Source organism: Rhodnius prolixus, unplaced genomic scaffold (assembly GCF_049639745.1).
Source record: "Rhodnius prolixus isolate KJV_2025 unplaced genomic scaffold, Rpr scaffold_9, whole genome shotgun sequence".
Taxonomy (NCBI): domain Eukaryota; kingdom Metazoa; phylum Arthropoda; class Insecta; order Hemiptera; family Reduviidae; genus Rhodnius; species Rhodnius prolixus.
Window position 1 is genome coordinate 21601448 of NW_027411604.1, and position 24242 is coordinate 21625689.

Sequence of the window (24242 nt, forward strand, 5' to 3'; positions counted from 1 at the left end):
TGTCAATAACCAAGTATTCCATTTCCAATCTCTGGGGGCAAATTGTTACTTAGTCTGTTAAATGTCGAAAATTTTCTCCGTGGTAACTTTACACTGCAGTGAGAAGGTCCGTAATATGGGGTGTATCGGAGAAAGACGTCATCAATCTGAGGATGATATTCTGCATCATCTGCAGAGAGACGATGCTGATTCTACCAGCCAAACTCCAGGATGTGCAGTCTATTCTACAACATCGGTCTAACCTTGACGCCATAGATATTGTGTGGTACTCGGTTCGATTCCCCAGTCTTACCCTTTATAGTAAAGTATGTTTGCTAGTCGCCTCCGACCAAGTCACCTAATTGGTAGCTGGACGTAAAGCCTGCCTGAAAAAATAGGCAATTACTTTACTTCTTTTTCTTTACATCGGTCTAACCACTGCTTTGTAGGTAGCAGTTTATTTTCCCAATACATCTTGGACTTCCTGCCAAGCAACGGAAATAATGGCCACCTTTCCTTTGCTGACCCTTTCCCTTATACGGGAAGCAAACGTAGATAATTTTATTGCTAAACTCACTGAGCACAGAGTTCAAATTCATAAGTTTTCTAACTGCTATTCAAAAATAATTATTGCTTTCCAAAATACCTGTTTTGTTACAATAAACTCTCTGATTATTTCCTAGCAAAACAGTGTTAATGTTTTTTTTTGAAAAATAAAGAATAATCACTACCGTCTAATTTTAAGATTTGATAATCAAAAATATCCACAGAAAATTTGGTGGTAAGTCAAAAAAATAATTACAAAAATCATAACCAAAAAAACAGAAAAATTAGTATTATCACTTTCTCTATATATACGAAATTACATGTATATGTACATATGTTGGTCAACATTTCGATATATGTACAAAATATATTATATATAGATACATAAGTATATATGTAATTTATGTAGCAAGGTAGTGTGATTTTTTTATTAGCCAATCTTATAAATATGTATAATAAATGTTAGGTGGATTTTATTGGAGTGAGTATATATACATATATACACGTAAATACATATGTATGTATGTATTTGTATATATATTTATATATTTATATGTACACATGGATTTTGTGTTAAAATTATTCGATGTTTTTTATTTATTTATTTTTGTTTTACATATCTAAGTAATATTATTAGTAAATATTTTATTATATTTTAAAAAATAGTAACAAATAAAGAGGGAAGGGATTAGCTATGCGGTTAGCATACTGGACTCCCACGCGGAGGTCCCGGGTTCGAATCCAGCAGCTGACCCTTAGATTTTCTCTTCCTAGGAGCTTCTTACAGCTCACTGTCCGGTGATGGACAGTGTTGCCTGTAACGAAGGCCTGCAGTGCACTGAAAAAAAACTTCGTGCGCCAATAACTATAGATGTTGATGCGCCTTAAATCATATATTTTATAAAGTAACATATTAGTTTAGATTAAAAATAACACGTTTACTAAAACAATTAGACTACTAAATTTTACTGTAAATAAAATAAGCGTAAACAAATTTAAATTTTTAATTATGAAATCAATCAACAATCAAACTAGTCACCTAGCATGTGTTTTAGCTAACCAATTCTAGCTTGATTATCGATTGATCTTTGCTAATCTTGGTGATCTAATGCGAACGATATGATTCTAGGACGTTTTAGTAAACGAAATAGTAGATTTAGATAGGTAACCATAATTAGATGTGGGCTCCGTAGAATCAAAAATCAAAAAGATTTTCAACTCTAAGTAAAATTATAATTTACCTTAATAATGTTTAAACAGAAATAGGTATTTTGCAATTATAAAATACAAGTTATTAGCTTCAAGGCTACCAATCAATGAAAGAAAACCACTGCAAAGCCACCTTGATAGTAAGTCTCTTCTTGCAGCACTCTTCGGATCCCAAAGTCCAGATTGAATTTGTTTGAAGTAATAAAAGACAGAAATTATTATTAACCCACAATAAACATATAGGATATAGCATCTCGTAGTTCGACATGTTGAAACCTAAAAATAACTTTTTCAGCCTCAGTTCGATCGAGTTGTTATGCCACCAGCATTCAGATCATAGAAACTAGGATAGGTATTAGTTCGCTAGAAATCTATAAAGCAAAATAAAACAATCGCAGCTGATTGTAGTTAACCCTTAGCTCAAGAATAGTTTGGGGAAAAATTTAGAGAGATATTAAGTGAAAACAGATTTTTCTATAAACAAATTCTTTGCCAGATAAAATTTTGGGTTAATTAAGTGGGTAATTAAAGAAATTATGAGACTACAACATTAAGTCTACTACATTTTTTCAAAATAGATTATTTCTTTTCAATAATACAAGTTTTTATTAATCACAAAATTAACTAAAATTAGTTTATTAGTGAAAAACTAAATTTTTCATTCAATTTAATAAATGCTACTGCACTATTAAATTTACAGAATTATAAATTCTGGTTAGATCAGTTAATACCAAAAGTCCAAAACAGCCTTCTGGTTTATTTTTGGTAATAAATGGACCAACTAAAAAAAAGAGCCATTAAATTTGTTACATCTTTAAAAATAAAGTACACTTTATCCTGGCAGGATTACCTAAGAGAATTATGGCGCAATCCTTGTAGAGAGCAATCCTTATTGAACTCTCATAGCATTTCATTTACTATCCGTAATTTTTATTGTAAGACAACCGCAAATAGAACGTAACGCATTACTGTTTATATGGCTACATGTTCTCCTTTAACAAAATGGTTCTGTGAGCTCAAGTAACGAAATAGGTTTACACACCACAAAACTATGGGCTATTTTTTATTCCTTACAATATAAAGGTATTTTCCTAGGGGATGATTGAGTTTATCGTTTTAATCGATTCTTTTAAATGAATAATTTCATTTCAATAAATAATCGGGCACTTTAAAGACTCACTTAGCGATTAAACTGCTTCTGTAGAGAGTAAAAATATCTTGGCGTTTCAAGTTTTGCTATATATTTTTCTTTTATTCATTTTTTTTTAAATTAATTTCGGTAGAGTTTTAAACTGGCACGGAAGCGGAATATAAAACTTTTCTGTTCAAATTCGAACTTAGTCTTTTCTATCTTCGTCGCATAATTTTCTAATTTTATATTTCTGCTTATTCAATTACAAAATTAAAATAATACAAAAAATTTTTCAATTACAACAAAACAATCGCAACTATGAACTGATTTCACTGTTTGTTTTTAATATTTTGATTGATTAAAAACGTTTTAAATCAAAACAGAGTAAAAAATTATAAATACAATTTTGACTGTTAAACATTTATTACACCATTAAATGCGTGTTATGAACATTGATGGTATGTTCAGAAATTAAACTTTCATAATTAAAGACTATTCTAGTATATAATAAAAATAATAATAATGTCGAAAGTAAATTAAAAATATGTATTTTGAGATTTTTTAAAGTTCTGTAACTCATCTTGACTTCATAGATTTTCTACTTTTTATTTCTTTGTTTTTTTTTTAATACCTACTTACAAATCACATATTTCTGGACACCATATCTTAAATAGTAGTTGATTAAAATTTTAGACAATTAAGTTTAGTCTTAAATTAAGGCACACATTATAATGATAGTTCAGTGTGCTGTTTCCCAGGCTGCTCAATCTCTGGCCCAGAAGGATGCAACCTCTTTATCTATCATCTGCCTCAAGAGTTTGGTGATGCTGAACTGATGCAGATGTTCCTACCATTTGGAAATGTTATCAGTTCTAAAGTGTTCATCGATAGGGCGACTAATCAGAGCAAATGTTTTGGTAAGTTTATATTCTTTCAATTTTTTTTTTAAGAATAAGACAGAAATACTTTTTATAAGTGCACATTAATGAGCTTGTCTTTTTATTTTTTTTTTGTTTTCCAGGTTTTGTATCTTTTGATAACCCTACAAGCGCGCAAGCTGCGATTCAAGCAATGAATGGTTTTCAAATTGGTATGAAACGGCTCAAAGTACAACTAAAACGACCGAAGGATGCTAACCGTCCGTATTGAACTAAAAACAAGAATTTAACGGCTAAAATTTTTAAAAAATATATATAAACGTAAGTAAATATTTTTTGTAAGTTACACAGAATTAGGGTATACTTGGAGCTATTAAAATAATTGTATGGTAAGGACAGAGATTAGTTCAGTGTTGCTGGTAAGAATGCTTTGCTTGAATTCTGTTGGCTGCCCTTAAATTTTTCCTTCCTAGCACTCCTACAGCTCCCTGGTAGTCCAATGTTGCCTGCAACGAGAGATCACAGTTTTTGAAACTGGCAGTGCAATGAGAAGGCTTCAGGGCTGCGATGACCTTAGATTGGTAGCGCCTTTAAAACGAAAATAACATAATCTGATGAATCAATCATTTATCGAGGACATTTCCTAATTCACTTCTCATTACCAAAATAATCCTAGAAGGAAATTCGCCTCACCAAACAATCTGGTGTTCATTCCTGGCGATCTTGCTCTTTTCACGCCCATTTCTACGGTGTCAACTTCAACATTCTGCTGCAAGGGAAAGTCTTAAGACTTGTTTTTAGTCTTGGACTTGCAAGCTTGTTGTATCTCATTATTTTTGGGCGTCTTTTCAACTGGCATTCTTTCGATGGAACCTAGTTGTTTTCTTTTCTTTTATTTTTATTTTTGGTAGCCATTATGTCACATTCCTGATAGCGGTCGGCAAGCTCATCATTTGTTTCTAACATTCTTTATAACAATCGGAAGAATTAATAGTTGCCAGTTTCAGACATGATACATTTATTCTGCCCAGCTTTCCACCTAGGAACTAGGTCATCTTCAGGGCTGTGGAACATATGTACAGATTGTTAACAATAATTCTATTAAAATGGATATGTTTATACGAAATTTACAAAAATTATTTACCTAGTTTACAAAGCAATATTTTACTTAAAAATATTTACATTACAGATTGTAATATTTTAAAAAATATTACTTTGTAAACTAGGTAAATAATTTTTGTAAATTTCGTATAAACATATCCATTTTAATAGAATTATTGTTAACAATCTGTAAATATGTTCCACAGCCCTGAAGATGACCTAGTCCCTAGGTGGAAAGCTGGGCAGAATAAATGTATCACGACTGAAATGACAATTATTTTTTCATCCTATTGAAACTATGAATCAGTCATTAAAAATAATGAACAGCAATTCTTTATAAGGTCATAACATATGACGAACAAAATGCTGAACGCCATTTGGAGGCATGTAAACGTAACAATATGTTAAAATATTACCTTCTTTAATACTAAGGATCATCTCCCCGGTCTTAGCCTTGGATTTTATTTAATGGTTAAATGAGAAATAGTGAAGTATGTTTGCTATTCGCCTCCGTCCACGACACCTAGTAAATGGTAGTTGGACGTTTAGCCCCGCCTGGAAAAATAGGCGATTACTACTACTACTACTACTACTACTTAATACCAAGGATCATCTCCTTTAAAAAGACAAATACAGCATCATCATATCTGTAATCAAATCAATACTTATAATTAATTGAAATTAACTTACTAGCAAGGTGTAAGACTACTTATAATAAGTACCCTTCTCAGAGTACACTTTTATAAGGGACAAAAATCAATCTTAGCAGCCGCTATCTTTCATTTGAGAGGTAATATGCGCATGCTTGTCAACATTATATTACAATACTATTATCCATAAAGAATTTTAATAATTTCATTACTGTTGTTTTTGTTCGCAGTCACTGATTGGGAGTCATCAGTACGCACACAATAATTGAAACCTTAGAGCATAATTCGCCCATATTGGTCAAACTATAATTATTTATATATATAAAGTAATATATAATAAATAATCACACAAAACAGAATGTGAGTGTATGATATAAAAGAATATAAAATGAAGTATATATATATATATATATATATATATATATATATATATAAATATATATAAATAGAAGGTATTTATTATACAAAAATAATAATAATACAAAAAAATAAAAATAAAGCGCACCTTTAGGTGAACTCTGTTCATTAAAAAAAAAACTAAAAAATACCTTTTAAAAAGATACCAAATACCAAAGTAAAATAATGTCGAAACTAGTCGTCGCAATCTCTCTAGTCGACCGATATCTTATTTATATAAATTATATATTACATGATAATACCCTTATTAATCTGTAATAATCAAAAAATAAGTTTTTTATTTATTTATTTTATGAATTTAATTATTTATAAACCACAAAGGGAAAGAAAGTATTAATAATATTCAACAAATTCTAGTATTTAAAAAAAATAATAAACAAATTCACCTAAAGAGGTGAATGTATTTTTCCATTTTATAAAGAAATTAATAATAATAATAGCTATATAAGTAAATATTATTATTTATTATTATTATTATTATTATTATTATTATTATTATTATTACAATTGCGCTTGTTCAGAATATTTATATACGCTTTTTTTTAAAAAAATAATTAATAGAATGCAGTTTTCATTAATTTAGATAATGATAGAATACATTTTAATGAAAAACTTATTTGATTTTTTTTTTAATTTGAATTTACTTCAGCTACTTCTACGTTTATTTATTATTTTGCATTTTTGGTCATTTGCCAATTAAAAAAATAAATAAATAGTTGAAAATGTAATTAATGCTTTTTTATTGATCTCGATATTCAAGAATTTGTATGGAATTATATGAATGGCAAAGAATGAAATCTCGGTGGACTGTTAGTACTCCCTGACAAAATTTAAGGACAAAAAAAATAAATTTAATTTGAAATTTAATAAAGTGAAAAATAAAATGAGGTAATTTTTGTTTTAAGTACAAAGTTTGATCTTTAAAATACTTTTTCTTTTTTCTTTTTAATTTAAGATCCAATCAGCTCCTTAAAATGTAATTTTGGGGTTATTGATCAAAAATGGGTTCATTTTTTAATGTAAAAGTTTTCAAATTAAATTTGCTCCAATTTGATCAAAATGAATATATATATATAAATATTTAATTTTTGTTTAATGGTAACAATTTCCCCATGTGGAAACAACCAGTAACAAGGAGAAATTATGGAATTTCAATGATTTTTGATTCATCAAATTGTTTTGTAGATGTTTGAAACTCATGTAGAAGCTAAAGTGTCTGTCTGCCAAGTGAAAAGGATGAAAGTCCTACATCACTTCAGCGAAATAATTCCCCCCTTAGCAAAAGAATTAATTGTATGAGATTCTGAGTGATTAACATGTTTAGGGATTAGCTACTGTTTTATTCCCAGAGGAATCTGAAAGAGCATCTTGGACTGCTGTGTCCCTGTTTTCAAGATTTAACTTGTACCGTTTTAATTTTCTTTTCATTTTTTTATCTTGGCAATCCATACTTTTGTGCACCTAGAAGGCATGATGTTGGCAAAGAAAATTACTAAGCTTCCAAGTTTTCAGCACGATAGAAGAACTTTGATGTTTTTGTACGAAGTTTTAAATGAAAGCTTATGAATAATCAGAATTACTAAAGTTAAGTTTCATAGATTGAAAATGCTTTGTTAGCTTTGATCCTTCACTTTCACTCTAACACTAAGCTTTGAGAAGATCTTATATTTATTTAAATAATTTACAGGATTACTCTTAATCATCTTACATTTGTAAGTTTAAATAATGGATGATCAGTAGTATTCTGTACATATTGTTTGACCGCTGCTACCTCGGTACCATTTGAATTTGTGGCTGAACTGAAGTTTTTCCTTTTGCCACGGTTAAGCTAACGTCAAAAATGTCCACTCTTAATATTCTCTATTACTGCTACCTCTAAGGGTGTGCATAATCAATTTTTATTGGTTATTTTAATTGTAAATTAACGTTTACTTTTAATTAAACTACAATTTACCAAAACTCGAAGGCAAGATAAATATTTTGGAGTGAGTTTCGCCAACATTAAGGTAGAGAGATTACTTCTATTGTTTCTGAAAAGAATAGAACTTAAGACACTGAAGTATTTAGTAATACTCGGTTGGAGTTGGTAGGACGCAGTTTATTGAAATGAACCGTTCTGTTGTGTTTTGGAACCCTTAATGCTAAATGGGGTTTCTTATTTCCTACCTTACGCTGGGTCGTCAACTTATCAAAGACACAGAGTACCTCTTCCTTCCTCAAGATGAATGATTTCCCATGGGTCCCTTTTCCAGCACCACGAATCTCCCCGACGAATTTGCTGAATAACATTTAAAGAAAACTTAAAAAAAAACGAAATATTTCAATTCCCTTTTGTTTTGGTGCTACAATTTCAAATTATTCTTCAAGGTAGCTCCAAAATAATTCTTTGGAGTTGAGACAAAAGTGTACTTGAAAAGATTCTATTTTAGAAATTATATTAAATTTCTAGATCTTCTTTTAAAGGATTAAGCAAAGTTAATGATTTGACAACTACCAAAAGAAATTGAATTTAGACTTAATCATCATTCTAGAGACAAGTGTAGGTTTTGGAAATTCAAAAGTTACAAAAATTGATAAAGTACTTAAAATGGAAGGTGTGACCCGTCCCAACAAAGTCTTTTGCTAAGGTTGTTTTCACATGGACCTTTTGTTTACCATTTAAATTAACACCAGGCTGTGATTATTCCAAATATGACAAATATAAAATTTGAAATTTTGTCTAAACTTTACTTATAATATTATAATGTAAATGTAATTTTTAAAAAGAAAAATATATTTGTAGTTTGTTACATAAAATTTTGAAAAGGGGCTGTACAAGATATTTAAAGTTAATTTGAAAATGATAACTAAACTACATGTGGTCTTTAGTAATTGTTGAAGGCAGATTTTGCTCTAATTCCGCTTTCTCTTAGGCGTAGGACTTTTCTTATTTTTAACTTAAATTAAAAATACAAAAAAAAAACAGAAACTATACAACTGTCAATTTACATCCTAAAAAAAAAAAAAAAAAAAAAAAAAAAACATTAATGGGTAGATGGGTTTAAAGTAAAATATTTTCTAATTTAAACATTATATTAATGCCATTAAACTTTATATCAATTTTTTATTAATTATATTAATTACTTTTTCCCTTAAAAATCTCACAAAATTTAAGTATCCGTCCGCATTTTTAGTCTGTGAGAAGTAGGTTTGAGAAACTGCATCAACTTTGATCCAAAAAATGATTCTCTAAAAATAATAATGATAGTAAAAGCTTTTTGTATTTAAAAGATTTCTATTATTTCCAAAGTTTTGACACTTTATCTATTAAGAAATAAAGTGAGGGTTAAAAAACCAATTCATTGTCTTGAATTCTATAGTAAATTATTACAGTTGATCGCTGCAATAAAGCATCATTCATTATCTAATTATTACCATGAAATCTCTGGATTATGCTTAAACCGTTTTCTATTTTTTCTAATTGAATTCATTGCGAAAAGTAATTGAATATAAACTACTAGATTAACCTACTTTTTAAGCAATTAAAGCCTTTTTTTTTTTTTTAAATGAGCAACTTTAAACCCATCTGAAACTACAATGCACTTAAACATTGTATGAGCTTTTCCTAATATGTATTTACAAAAATAAAAGATTGAAAATAGTGTTCGTAAAAGTAGGGATAGGAAAATAACCAGGAGTTTTTCACTAAATAAAAATAATACAACCATATTCCTTAAATTTTTCTCATTTTATAAGAAAATCCACTCAATCATTCACATATTACTTTTTAATAAATTATTAGATTTTTAATTTTTTAGCCATCGGTTACTGCAATGTTTCACTTACTTTTTTACTTTCTTGCTTCCGTTTTTTGTTTTGTACATCTGCCAACCGATACAATAAGTAAATTTGCTGAAGTTTACAATTGTCTTAAAATGACTTACTAAAAAGAAATAATATTATCCAAATAAATATAACTATGGAATGAAATGTTTTTCCAACTTAGAATTTGTGCTAGAAAAATAAATTCTAAAGTGGCATTTCTGCTCAACTGATTTACTACAAAATTTGGGATTTTACTTACTTACTGAATTCCTATTAGTATTGTACAGGCAATAAGGTTGTACATTTTACTTAAATAACACATTAGTGGGAAGCTAAACACTAGCTCTCGTAAGAACTTCTTTACGAAAGAATTTTCCAATTGAACAATGTTTCAAATAACAGTTAAACATTTACATGTGAGCGCATGAAGTTTTAGAAAAAAAAATCATTGGAATCGTTCTCGAGAAAAATTCCCGAAAAACTGGGTAAAACCATTTCGGTATAGTGGCTTTTCCCAGCGTTGACTGAATTTAAAAAGTAAGTCAAATGAAATTTTACATTTTCTTTTCTTTTCTTTTGCAAATATAAAAGAGAAACTAAATTGTGACTGACATAGTATTTTGGAAACTACTATTTGGCACTGGTAAAGTTTGGCAATGAACGGTGAGAGCATTTAGGTGATCCCTAGGTCCGGCATATTTTAGTAGCAAAATTCTTTTTGCCTAAAGTACTTCGATCGTACATGAATTGCCGAAGCAAAAAAAAAAACGAACAAACAGAAATTGGAAAGTTAATGGTCATTATCCACTTGAAACATTCTGACTAGACAACCTTGGTACTCAAATATTTTTGTTTTGTATGTATATATACTGTGGTTAGAACTCATAATCGCAAAATTGTGAGTTAATTTTCTTTCCTTCCATTTTAAGAACAATGTGTGACTTTTACTCTTGCATTTTAACTATTAGTACTGTTACTTTTAATTCATATAATTTACCAAGATTAATAAATAGCTGAATATGCATCTCTTTAATATTCTAATTAATTTCTAAAAACGAAAATGAATTAAATAATGTAAAAAATAATAATAAAAAAAAAAAATCAATGAACAAAAACTTGGCCTACACAAATATCATTAATTTTAAAATAACGGTAAAAAAAAATGAGGGAGTAACTAACAGTCGAGTATTTTCTTCAAATGAAAATACATTTGAATACTTTATAAATATATATAGATATATTCGTAAAATATATATATATATATTTTTCTAAAAAAAATAATAATAATAAAAAATCACAAAAAAAAATGAACTAAAACTGATTATTCTAATCTTGTAAATATAGTAATAAAAAATAAATTAAAACTTATAAAACCAAATTATGAAGTAATTACATTGTTTATTGGAAAACTTCTATGCACACACGTAAAATTATTATGTATTTTATTATTCTACTTCCTCTTTCTAAAACTTATTTTACATAAAAAGTATAAAAAAAATAAAAATAAAAAACTTAAACATGTCTCAGCTTGATATATGTATATTAATAAAAGTTTAATAAAGTAAATAGTATTAAGAGTTTATTAATTTATTAATAATTTTATAGATACTATATTAATATAAGAATCATACATTTATATATACATATATAGTTAGATAGAGATATTATATTGTTTTAATAATAGTAAATTCCATTTTGTTTTGTTTTAATTTCCATAATATGAGTTACCTAAAAATTCAGAGTTCACTAGGAGTTCATTATTTTCTTTCTTAGGCACCAAAAATATTTCAGTTTCGAATTTTGCTTTGTTTCTTTAAAGTTGACAATATATTCCACGTTTTACTTTTCTATATTACAATATTACAAGTTGTTTTCAGAAATAATATGTAACTATAATTTTTAAAGGTGCATTATAGAAATCAGGAAGGGCTTCTTAAAAAACTTTATTTGCAAAGGCGTGGGCTCTCTTTAAGTTACCTTCTATGAAATTCTTGAACAGTATAATTGAATATATTTCTTTTATGTCCGGTGTTAGAGTGCTCAGCTGTCTGTGGCCGTCGGTTCAGACTTCTCATTACTAAACCATCACTACAGCAATCAAGCTAAATATATACATATTTCACAATCAGAACTCAGTATAGGATATGATTCTTTCATCATACCGAATTTAATAGTACAACAAAATGTCACCTGTGACGCCAGTGATCGCTTGGGGCGAAGAACCACATTTTTAATCATTTTTTTGTCATTTTTAAAAGTAATAGTAAATCTAAAGTGCTATATTAAGTCAGCTACAAGATTTGGGCATACCAAAGAGGATAACAAATCTTCAAATTCTTTCCACTTAGTCTCTAAAGTTGAAGAACTTGAAGTGGATTTCAATCCGTTTAAGAATTCTTCACTTCTTGAAGATGATTAGTACTTCTCCTGCGTTGATATCCTACCGATTATTCTTTAATCGGAAGCCCATAATTCAGTTCTGCATGGTGTCCGATTCAATCGTAGCATAACTGTTTATTATACCTGATTTTAACACTTATGAATAATTGAAGTTCTTTTTTGTTAACATGTAGCTGGCACAGTTCTGATGTTTTATTTTGGATGAACTGCTCGGTTATCGGTAAACAAAAAAGTTCCTATTTTGGTTAGGTTAAATGCCACAATTAAATGAATTCTGATTCTTTCTTTTTGCTCTTTGTGGAATAAGTCAGTTACAAAAACAAAACAAAGAACAGAAATTAATGATATTCCCTTTACCTAATGTTGGTAAATGATGTCAAACAAATCGAACATCTGAAAGAGTGGTTTCTTTTCTTCAAAACAGAATCTCTTTCACAGTCAAGAGTTAGACTGCTTCTAAAGTTGTAGATAGAGGAAAACTCGAGTTGAATTCTGAACTGGTTTTCATTTAGGCATCCATTTACTTGATGTAGTTTGTTCGGATAATCCAGTTTGTTGAGAATCAGCAGTTTTACTTTTTCATTTTATAATAATCAACATCTTGAATTTATATTATAGCACTAATGGTTTTAAAGATCTAATGGCCCCAGCTTGACAAGCGTTATTGTTCGTAAACAGGTTGATATTTTTGAATACTCCAATATTTATGGAGAGCCAGTACCAAGAGTAACTAACCACAACTCATTGGTCTTATAGTTTTACTTCCATTAAAAAATACTTCTCGTTCAGTATTCAAAATACACTGTTCCATGCAGACACCTTAATCTTACAATTGAGAGGTCTTTCTTTCCAGAGAGGTCACCAGAAAAGATTCCTTTTCTTTTTTAAGCGATAACTTTACTTATTTTTTTTACTGTTTAGCATTTATGTTCCTAGTTCTTAAATTATTATTGAAAAATAGAATTTACATATTATTAACATTTTTATGACTTGATTCTTAAAAATTTGTTCATTTCTTTTTAATCAAGTATTAGACTGTTTAATAAAGTCCGAATCTTTAAGTATAAAACAATTTAAGTATAAAATTTAAATATTGTAAAAATATATATGTATATATATGTATAAAAGTGTAGATTATATACGAGCAGACGTGCCACCCTTAGTTTACGATTAGTATTTCTATGCAGCTAACATCCGTGGGGAAAGAATTTTAATATTTACACTACTCTCTAGAGTGACAAGCATTATTTAGAGAAACATTTAATAATAATAATAAATTAGGTTATAAAATGAATAATTCTAATAATATTATTAATCCAGGAGGGTAAGGTGGCAGAATAACTTTATGATTAACAAAAACACTTTTTTAAAAATGTACATTTTTTTATTGAACATATATATATAAATAAATATAAATATATAAATATATTTACATAGAATATTTGTACATAAATAAACCAAATATATATAATATTAAATTTGTGCATTATTTCCAAGATAATTTTTTTTTAACAAAAAACAAAGTATATATATATATTAAATATTAAAAATTGCAAACTATGGTTAAGTAGAATTTAAGTTAAAAATTGAAAACATTACTTTAATTAATTATCTAACTGATGGCTTCTTTTATTTTTTTTTTATAAAAATTAAAGGGTGCTCATTTGATGAAAAAGAAAAAAAGATCATTCTTTTTATGTAAGTGTTCTTTACACCACAACAACTGGGTTCAAGTACTTTGTTTTCAACAATTTTTTTTTTAAACATACGAAAAAATGAAAAAACTAAATCACCTACGATTTTTCACTTAATATCTCTTATCATCTATTTAGAGATTTCCAAAATTAATAATAAAACTATGTAAAAAAAAAAAATATTTGATATTGTTCTATTTTTAAATTGATGGACCATTTTTTCTTATTAACTAATTGACATTTAATAAATTTCCAGAAAAAAAAAAAAACTTAAATCGGGAACGTATTATATCAATAAAGATTATGCCAGGAACCACAATTCATTTTGTTTTTGTTTTTTCTTTTTATTTAAATAGCCATACTGTAAATTATTGTTCATATATTTTTAGGTTACTGATTCATTATTGCCAAAAGGTGAACAGAATATTGCCAATTTCAGTCATTATTTCTTATTTTTTGCCTAGCTTTTGACCTAGGGACTAGGACATCTTCAGTGCTTCCACTTACTGACAATTATAAAATTTTTTGATAACTAAGGACATTATTTTTTTGAAAATTAATTTTTATATTCAATTAATGTAGATTATAATTCTGTTACTGTAAAATATTGTTTCCAGCCCTGAAGATGACCTGGTTCCTTGGCCAAAAGCATGGCAAAAAAATATTGACTGAAATTAGCTAAATTCTTTCTTCATTTGAACTAAACTATTTAGCTTTATTCCATCACCTTCTCTTTAGGAGCATCATTTTTTTTTTTTTGCTACTAGTGGTTAATTGCTTAAACAATAATGTATATATGTGTATACATGTATGAACTGATTAAGCGCAGATTAATAGTTCAATATACTGATTATTGAATCGATTTGCACAGAACATGGTTTTTTTTGTGGCGCATGCACATAAATGAAAGCCGATTACAGGGATATATACATAGGTGCGGGCTATATTTGAACCCTATAAATATTTTTAAGGTTATGCTATGTACATTCTTAAAACTAGACTCTGCTGAAACTTTCAGCAGTTCTTTCTCTTTTTTTAAGTAAAACCCTAATTGTCTTTTTGCTTAAATAAAAATTAAAAAAATGCTGAAACTTGTTTTTGACAGAATATTCTTTAGATCATTGTAACAACAGTTTATAATTAGTATGTTATTGTTTATAACAGATTTTGGCTTGGTACAATTAGCAATTAGAAATTTTGATGAGGAATTAGAAAGTTTGATAAGTTTCTGGGATAGTAACTCTTACAAAATTGTTATGCTGAATAACCATTTCCAAACCTCATGAATTAATTATTTCACCATTAATTCATGAATTAATTCAAACATAAATACCGAAACCGTGATAATTGATTTTTATTTATCTTATTAGAAGGAAGCTAGAAGTGGAAACAATATTTCCAATCAGGCTTTTGGCTTACCAACCCTTGTTCTTGAGGCGTACCTGGCCATCGACTAGAACTGTAGTGGTCTCTAAAATCATTTGCCTAACAACTTTTCTGGTTGTCATGCCAGGAGACCACACTATTAAGTGGAACTAAAGTTCAAATTCCAAACTATGGCATGTCTTGCCTATGAGCTAATCAGAATTCACCCCAAAAACAAACAAACAAAAATAGAAAGTTTCAAAGCCTCAGAAAACGAGTTTATGCTTATCCTCAAATAATAATACTAATAATAAAAATAACTATAATTATAATAATAATTAGTTGCAGACGGTTCACTATCATTCTTCAAAATGATCAACTTTAATGAAATAGTTTTGCAAAGTTAAAAATTAAACTCTTCTTTACCCGGATTAGAGTATTCATAAGATTATTAGTATAGCTCTTCTGAAAGAAATATTCTTACAAGTTTTAGAGCTTATTTGTGAAGCTTGCCGAAAGTTGCCAAAGTTGCTTTTTTTTCATCCAGGATGAGACTGAAAGTCTGATGAAAACTAAATAATTAATTTTTTTTTTTTCATCAGTATTTATAACTTTATTGAAACACGGAGTGGCCAAAACTGCAACCAAAGTGGCTTAGTGTACCATTTACAGTATATTAGCAAATTCTACAGCTGAATGTAGACACAGATTCATAGTTTTTATTGAAATAAACGTAAACTGTTTGATGTTATAGTCAATTAGACGCAAGAAAATCACTTCCGACCCCACACAAAGTTTATATCAATAAAATAAATTTCTATTCTGCATCATTCGCTTGATTAGTAAAACTCAGCTAAATCATAAAAAATATATAATTGTAAAAAGAAATGTAATTAAACTAAATGTCGTCAAATCAATTTTCGAAAAAAAGCAATTATTTTCATACCTTTCAACAATCAAAATTGGTTCTTTAAAAAATCAAACTCATTATTCTTTTACTTTATAATTAATGAAATTATAATTTTTTGAAGCAATTTTAAAACATCATAATCGTAAATTTTATTTTATCATTCAATTTTTGTTTTTATTTAAGCTATTCTTGTAAGGCATGATAAAAGAAAATAAAACAATTATACTTCTAAACGTGCCAAAGAATTATTTAAGAAAAAAAAAATCATTGAATTGAAAGTCATCAAGTACTTGTCTTGATAAATATATAAAATAAAAATAATAAAAAATTAATATAATAAATAATATATTGTATATGTATATTTTATTTTTATTCTTAATATGATTTCAATATGAAAACTCCATTACTATTGAATGCTTTATAAAATTAAAAGTTGAATTAGAAATAAACATTTATTGACTTGTCTGCCTGAAAAAAAAAGGGAATTTGATGCCTAAATATTAGCAGAGGGTCCAGTAAATTGTAGGATAGGGTCCAAGAAACTTCTACTTTTTTGTGGTTATTTCCTAATTTTATTTATTTGTCTTATCGTACTATGAATACAGGGTAAGATTTTTATGGTTGTTTGAATGAAAACTTCCAATCCATTTAATCCGCTTAAACTATAAAAATGAAATTTAAAAAAAAAAAAATTGTTAGAAAATAACAGTATTTGAATACAGTACTTTTTTGTTTCTATTCAGTTCACAGAATTTGGCACCCAATATTTATAAAGAAAGCTTAATTTAGTTTTTTACTTTAATAATAATAATAATAATAATAATAATAATCAAATAATAATAAAGTTAACATGTAGATTGTATTACAGGGCAAACATAGAATTCAAAGTGTAGGTTTAATGAAAGATATTAAAAGTAAAAATTATTAAAAAAAAGCAAAAACAAAAAAAAATGCAAAACAAAAAAATATGAAACATACTTTTAAAGAAAATTCAATAAATTACATTAATTTGTCTAAATTAAGGCCCCAGATTAATGCCTTAATATTTACAATACATAGGCTACTTATTTAATAATTATGTGAGACAAATTGGAAAACTTTTTTTATAAAATAATTTGTAATTAACCTATATTTATGAACACAAATTCCTCATTTGTTTTGTAAGTATTTTTAATTCATCACAATTTGCAGTTTTGTAAATTTCATTCTAATTTCATTTTTAATTATTTTTATTATTTATTTATTTATTTTTGTGTGAAATTAATCATATAGATACGTTTAACTTGTGATTAACTTACTCAGCAATGTTTTGTGGCTAAAGTAATTTTATTAGCTGAATGGAGATTATTTACTTTGTTTTTTATGTTAATAACAAATTTAGATCAAAAACTAAAGCAATAAAACATTTATAGAGCTTAAAAGGGCTTGCAAGTTGATGGAAAATTCTTAAAAACCAAAAAAACAGACTGTTTACAAGAAAGTTATTTAATAGCAGAATTTAGCTTCCAATTTGAATCAAATTGGAAGAATAAAAGTGATTTGGACACCTCTAAGTCCCAACTTTTCTGAAAGAACGTAAGCATTTTTTACTAACTGTTCAACTCATTTTAGTCTGATTAGTACATAATATAATTAATGTTTCCATAAATTCCTAAAAAGTTACTTTTTTAAAGACGAAAAAAAAAGCACTAGTTACTTCTAGAAATTAACTTACTTTCAAAGCTAGGGTTAATAAAATAAATGGTAACTCTGAATACAGATCGCAGCATTTTAAGAAAAAACATTGAATTGTTTCTTTAGCTATTTCTTTTTTGTCATAAATAGTTTATCTATTATTTATTTACAAATTGGTGATAATCTTAATTTGTGTATTTATTTTATTTTTAGTCAAAAAAATTTGGAATGGAATTTATAAACTGCATTAAAAACATAAATATACTTGTATATTGTATTGACTGCATTATTAAAATACAAGAATACATTCTAGCCGTTAGTGGCAATTATAAAATACTTAAAAATAAAATCTAAAAAATTAAAAAAAAACTTGTATATTATAAGACATAATTAATAAATGATACGCATGAGCTTTAATAAATAGATTTTATATATAAATATAAATTATATAACATAAATTGTATATTATATACAGAACAAGAGATGCAGATGATGTGAAGAGTTAATAATAATTATTAATAATTGAAAGAACCGAAATTAAATAAAAAAAATAATAACTCTCTTTTAGTTGAATTGTTTCAAAAAAAATAAAATTTAAATTTTATTTCAAATTTGTCTGACTGTTTTCAGGATTAATTTTCGAGAAATTGGAAATATAATAATTAACATAAGGGCTAATCCTGGAATTATGTGTGAATGGTTCTGAGTATGTTTGTAAAACTGTAAGAAAGGAACAAATTTTACTTTTTAAATGAACAAAAAAAAAAAATCTCGTACTTAAGATTGGTCCAAAAAAAAAAAGAATAAAAGCTAAATTTATTAATTCTATTAATATTTTTTTGAAGACTTCTAAAAGATTTCAAAGTTTATTTTATAAATAATTGAGCTAATACTTCATTAAAATTGAGCTCAAAAGTCATATTTATTTAAATTTAATTTAAACAACGTTTAAAAAATATAAATATTTATATATATATAAAATATATAACTCTATTCAGAATTTATCTTTATATTTAAATTGATTTAAAAACCAAAACACGCAAAATATTTAGTATTTTCTGAATTACTTCTGTAAATAATTTTTCCCTAATTTTATGTATAAAAAAGTTTGTTTAGTTTTTTTTCCGTTTTTAGTTTGAAAATCTTTATAATCTAAAAAGATAAAAACCAACATGAATATTGTATGAAGAAAAAGAAAGAAGATGGTGCAATATCAAACTGAATATTTATTAGAGAACTTATGTATAGAAGTTTACAAATTTAATTTAAAAAAAAAATAATAATAATAATAATAAACTTTTTCGATGCCAATGTACACACGCCAATGGAATGTTATCTATTTATGACTGATATTACAAAAAAAAAAATAATAATAATAAAGTGTAATTAATTAAATAACTAATTTTTTAATTTTCAACTTCTTTAATTGAAATACATACATAAATATTTAAAAAATTAAAACAATAATATATACAAACAAATTATTTCAAAAACACAGCTTTTTAATTTAACAAAAAATAAAAGAACGTATTATTACTATATATAGAATATAAAACAAAATATTTAATGAGAAAAAACTAATTATATTAATAAAGTTCATTTTATTACATATATTTATATTTACAATTTTTCTAATTATATGTTAAAAAAATTATATATAATAAAGGTATTTATTATATATTCTAAATGAATTATTTAAGTGCAATGATTTTACTGCAATATTGTAATCAAGACAAGGATGGGGGGAAAATGTGCAATTTAGGGGGATTTAATTTTAAGAAATTATTAAACTCCAAAAGAAAATGTTTTTATTTTATTAATATATTATTCACATATAAGCCAATTTTATAGAACAATTTTTGGACCTAGAGAGAAATGTCAAGAACCATTTTTGACTGTTTAATATATTTCTATTAGGCCTGCAATAATACTGGGCAGAAATCCTGTGTGATTTTGATTTTCATTGTTTTATACTCCTGATTCTGAAGATAGTTCTTTTTTTTATTTAATGAGAGGTTATTCTCTTGGCATATTATGAAAATAAGTTAGTCAGAATTTACTCGTGCATTTAATATATCTCATACGTCAGATATCGTTACTAAGAAACATCTCAAAGAAAGTTTCAGATGTTTCAACAGGTGGATAAGGCATACCGGTCCTTAATACTAGCCCTGTTCTAGTTGTTAGCAGTAACATAACCATCCATTTAAAGTTATAAATGATTATTTATTTCATTTTATTTTATTTTTTTCTCATGAATTTCATTGTAAGTACCTCAGGGATATTTTGTTTTTTAAATTGGCCTTTGTAAAAAATCTAAATTTACAGGCTATTGCCCGTTCAAACCTATCAATTACTCTTTCAAAGAGTTAGTATTTTGAGTTTAACTAAATATCAAAATCAAACATGCACCAAAAGTCTAAGATGTGCGTGCCTATAATCAGAGTAACCGCATTTATTCTAAAGTAAAATTTAGCCTAAACGTTTTTAGGTCTGCTAAAATAATACGGTACAAAAAAAATTAAGATTGATTGATACTTTTATTATTTTTAGCCTTCACACTTCTTCAGGTTTACATTATTGCAATAGGCAACAGCTACCTGAAGGTAGGACATACATTGTACATAAAATAAACTAGAAGAATTCATTATTTTTTTTCTAATTCGATTAAAGAATATTTTAATAAGGAGAAATATATTACTATTTCATTTCATTAATATCAACTTTGTGGTATCAAACAGTAATGAACTTTGGTTAAACTGTAAGAACATGCAATTAGAATTTAGTTGCATGTAATTTAACCTTGAAATAATAAATGATAAGTCAAAGTTGGAAAATGAATTTCTTACTTTTAAAGGCTCTCTTAAATTTACTGTTCAAAAGAAGATAAATGAACAAATTTTGTATGTCCAACAAAAATATAGTAAAATATTAACAATGCGATATGCCCCATTTTGTGCGGCCCAGAGAAAATAAATAATTGTCCACTAGGAAGAAATCACGTCGGATTAAATTGCCCAAGATAAATTTTTGATTAAATTGTTTTATATATGTATATGTGAATAATATAGAAAAGAAAAAAGAACTTGTCTTAAACGAAAATAAATCTTAGCAATAGAAAATGATAGATAAAATATTATTTTAATAAATTTTTTTCTTATCTTAATTTTGTTAGTTTTCAAATCAAATTTATATAATTACATATATACTTAGTGAACAAAACTTTTTGTAAAGAATTCTCCATAGAAGGATTTAAGTGTAACTGCATTTTAGTTTTTGGGGTTGCTTAATTTTATTTAATTTTAAAAGAAAAAAAATTTAGGGCAGATTTTATAATAAGGTCTTGATGCCTGGATTTCATTACAACTTCCACTTTTTTATTAAAGAGGCATTACTCACGGATCAAATAGCTCATTCTTCAATATTCCTGTAATTAAGTCGAAGATTATTTAATAGAAGAGAACATTGTTTCCAATCATAAAAGATTAATTGCGGCTTCTTTAGAAAGAAGAAGAATCAGTATCTTTGCTATGCAATTCATAGCAATTACCACCTTTGAAAGATCATTTGATCTTAAGTTTGCTTCTTACTGAATTATCCTTCTAATACTCAGAATAAAACATGAAGAAATGCAATTTTTCATCGATAAAATGGGATTTATTAATTTATTGTTAATCATAACCTAAATAAGTTCAATTTTTTTAGTTACAGAAGTTTACCTTCTCGATGATTTTTTACCCTATTCACTTTTCTTCTTCTCCTCACTTTCTGGAATAACCCTTCGACCCTAACTGTTTCGAAATAAAATTGGGCCATGTTTAATTATTAAACGCTGCGTACATCTTCCAAATCGTTACTAAACCTGTTTAGTTCTTTTGTAAAGAATGAAGCCTTTTTTTATTTAAAAAAAAAGATAGAGACAAATTCTGTTGTTCGCAGCCTTTAAGATTGACTAAACGACTCTCCAATGATAATAAATCAAATCAAAACAATGGTAGAATGGACTTTTAAGATCAAACACTATGCGAGGCATTCGCTTCAGTATTTCTTTTTAAGGCATAAGGATTTGATCTTGGATCAACTGTTAGAATCTTTTCCTCTTTCCTAAATCCTAAGATTTTTCTTTTGCAGCCCTTTCCATTCGCTAACTATTGTATCCAGTTCTTCTATTCTTTATTCACTTGGTAAAGCATCCTCCAACTTGCCACAAACAGGCCTTGCTTCACTATAATAAATTTTGTGCTGTTAGATTCAGCTCTGTCAACATTTTTAAATCGGAATTAAAATAAATTCCTATTGTTATCGTAATTGTTATCTCCACTTCAGTTGAATTTTTCTGTTTCAAGAGTGTTTTGTGGAGCTCAAAATCGAAATGACTAAGGAAATCAAAATCCTTTGGGCTAGACCCACTTTACTTATAAAAATCGGCCTACCTAACTGAATTAACAACAATTTTCCCTCCACAAATGAACTTGTAGCGCTGTTTTTAGTTTTTGGATTAGCAAATTCCATTTAATTCAGCACCAGACTTTTTAAACTATGATCAAATTCTACCAACAAAGACTTCTCTAACTTATCATTTTATAACAGATTTTCTAATATGCATTTCCTTCTATTATCAAATTAGTGTCAAAAATATCCCTCAACACTTTGCGGAATTAAAGCGAAATATGATTTTGGGAGGACAAAATGTGTAGGAAATTTTAACGCGAATCCAATGAAGAGAATAGTACTGAAAATTTAAAAATAATAAAATTTGCAAGGCAGTCATTTGCCTTTAAATTGTCAAATCTGAAAATTTTAAAACTGCTGGAGGTAGAGATTATTTCTTTGCTTAAACAAAACTTACTGAACTCCCCTTCCTAGGGTACAACTATATCAAATCCAAACAATACCAATGGCCTCATATCTTTAGAGAGAATCCAGGCAAAAATTGTAGTTAATGTCAAAATAAGATATTTAGTTCATTAGGTATTTATATATAAATCAAAACAATTTTTTTCAAATCTTTGGTTTTAACTAACATTACATAAAATTATATTTATCAATGCAATAAACTAAAAACAAAAAATCAAATAATTTAAATCTAAAATGAACACAGAGAAAAATAAAACTTTTACCGCTAAGTAACAATTATACTTCACTGAATTAAATTTAAATTTTTCATCTTTTTTCTAAATATCTTTATACAAAACCAAAACACAAAACCTAATAATATATATAATACATATATAATATATATTAGTGCAAATAAAATAAAGATAAACCTTTTTTATTAACATTAATAATAATAAAAATTATTAATAAATAAAAATTAAAAATTAGCAAAGAAATTAGTAAAAGAAATTTCTTGCTTTTTGATACAGGGTATGTTATTATCCAAATATGGAGAAAATTTTAAATAATTAAAAAATAAAAATGAAATAAAAAATAATTAGGAAGGAAAAAAGTATATATTTTTTTTTTGTGTGTGTTTTTCAAATTTTTCGATATGAAAAATGTTTTGTAATGTTTTAATTTCTTTGGTTTCATAAAGAATTTAAAATTTAGTATTTTACATGAAATCAATATAACGCTGGGTTTTTTTAATTTCAAATGTTTTTAGGTGAAAACACGGTATAGGAATTTACTTTTGAATATTTTTTATAATTTCTGTTCATACAGAGTGTGTATAAAGGTATAAAAAAACAAAAACCCTCCAAAGAAGTAAATTTTGGAAGTGTTATTTAAAGTTTATTTAAATATTACTTTAAACAAAAAATAAAATAAATAAAAATATATATATATTGATTATCGCGTGAAATAAAGAAAAATATAAGAAAACCAAAAGAATATTTGGTTAGTAATGAGTAGATTTTTCACAAATTGTATAAAATAAAATAAAAAAAGGAATATAGCCATTTAAACTCGATCATTTAAGGAAAAAAAAATGGACATTTCAATACTGAATTAGTTAAATATTTTATCAAGGAAGAACTTTAAAAAAAAAAAGGAAAAAATATAAAAGAGGTGCTTATCAGTAGATTACTGGTAGGAACTGCTAAAATATTGTTATTTGCTATTTTATGCTATTATTAAAAAAATAATTTTTTTCCAAATTATTATTTATATACATAAAAAAATAAATATATATATAAATAAATTTAATTAACAAATAGAGTATTTTGTATTACATAATTTCCTTACATACATACTTGGGTTTCTTCCCTCGTCTGCTTCTTGTTTCCTACATTTCCTACATTTTCCTCCATTAATCTTTCAATCTGAACATCAATATTTTCCTCTTATCTTTTCGCTGGACTTTCTCTCGTTCACCTTATTCTTCAGTTTTCATACATATCTTGCCTTAACCATTTCAGTTCTTTACCTCTTGCCATTCTTTACATTTTGTACGTTGTAAAAAATACACATTGCAATCATTTTTTTAAAATGCAACGCTACCAATAATTTATCTCCTCCACATTCTCACTTTATTGCAGTCAA

General features: G+C 26.8%; 1 protein-coding gene across 14 annotated transcripts in view; it reads left to right on the plus strand.

Moving 5' to 3' along the window:
• Positions 1-23916, plus strand: part of bru3 (CUGBP Elav-like family member bruno 3) — an 838385-nt gene extending 814469 nt beyond the window's left edge. For 10 of the 14 annotated variants that reach the window (XM_074127777.1, XM_074127785.1, XM_074127783.1 and 7 more), the window contains 3 exons: positions 3610-3783; positions 3888-4065; positions 5726-23916. In XM_074127777.1, coding sequence (XP_073983878.1) covers positions 3610-3783; positions 3888-4015 — 302 coding nt within the window. In that variant the 3' untranslated portion in view covers positions 4016-4065; positions 5726-23916. The remainder of the gene's footprint in view (positions 1-3609; positions 3784-3887; positions 4066-5725) is intronic. The other 4 variants (XM_074127773.1, XM_074127780.1, XM_074127782.1 and 1 more) reach the window with 1 other exon arrangement.
• Positions 23917-24242: the final 326 nt, after the last annotated feature.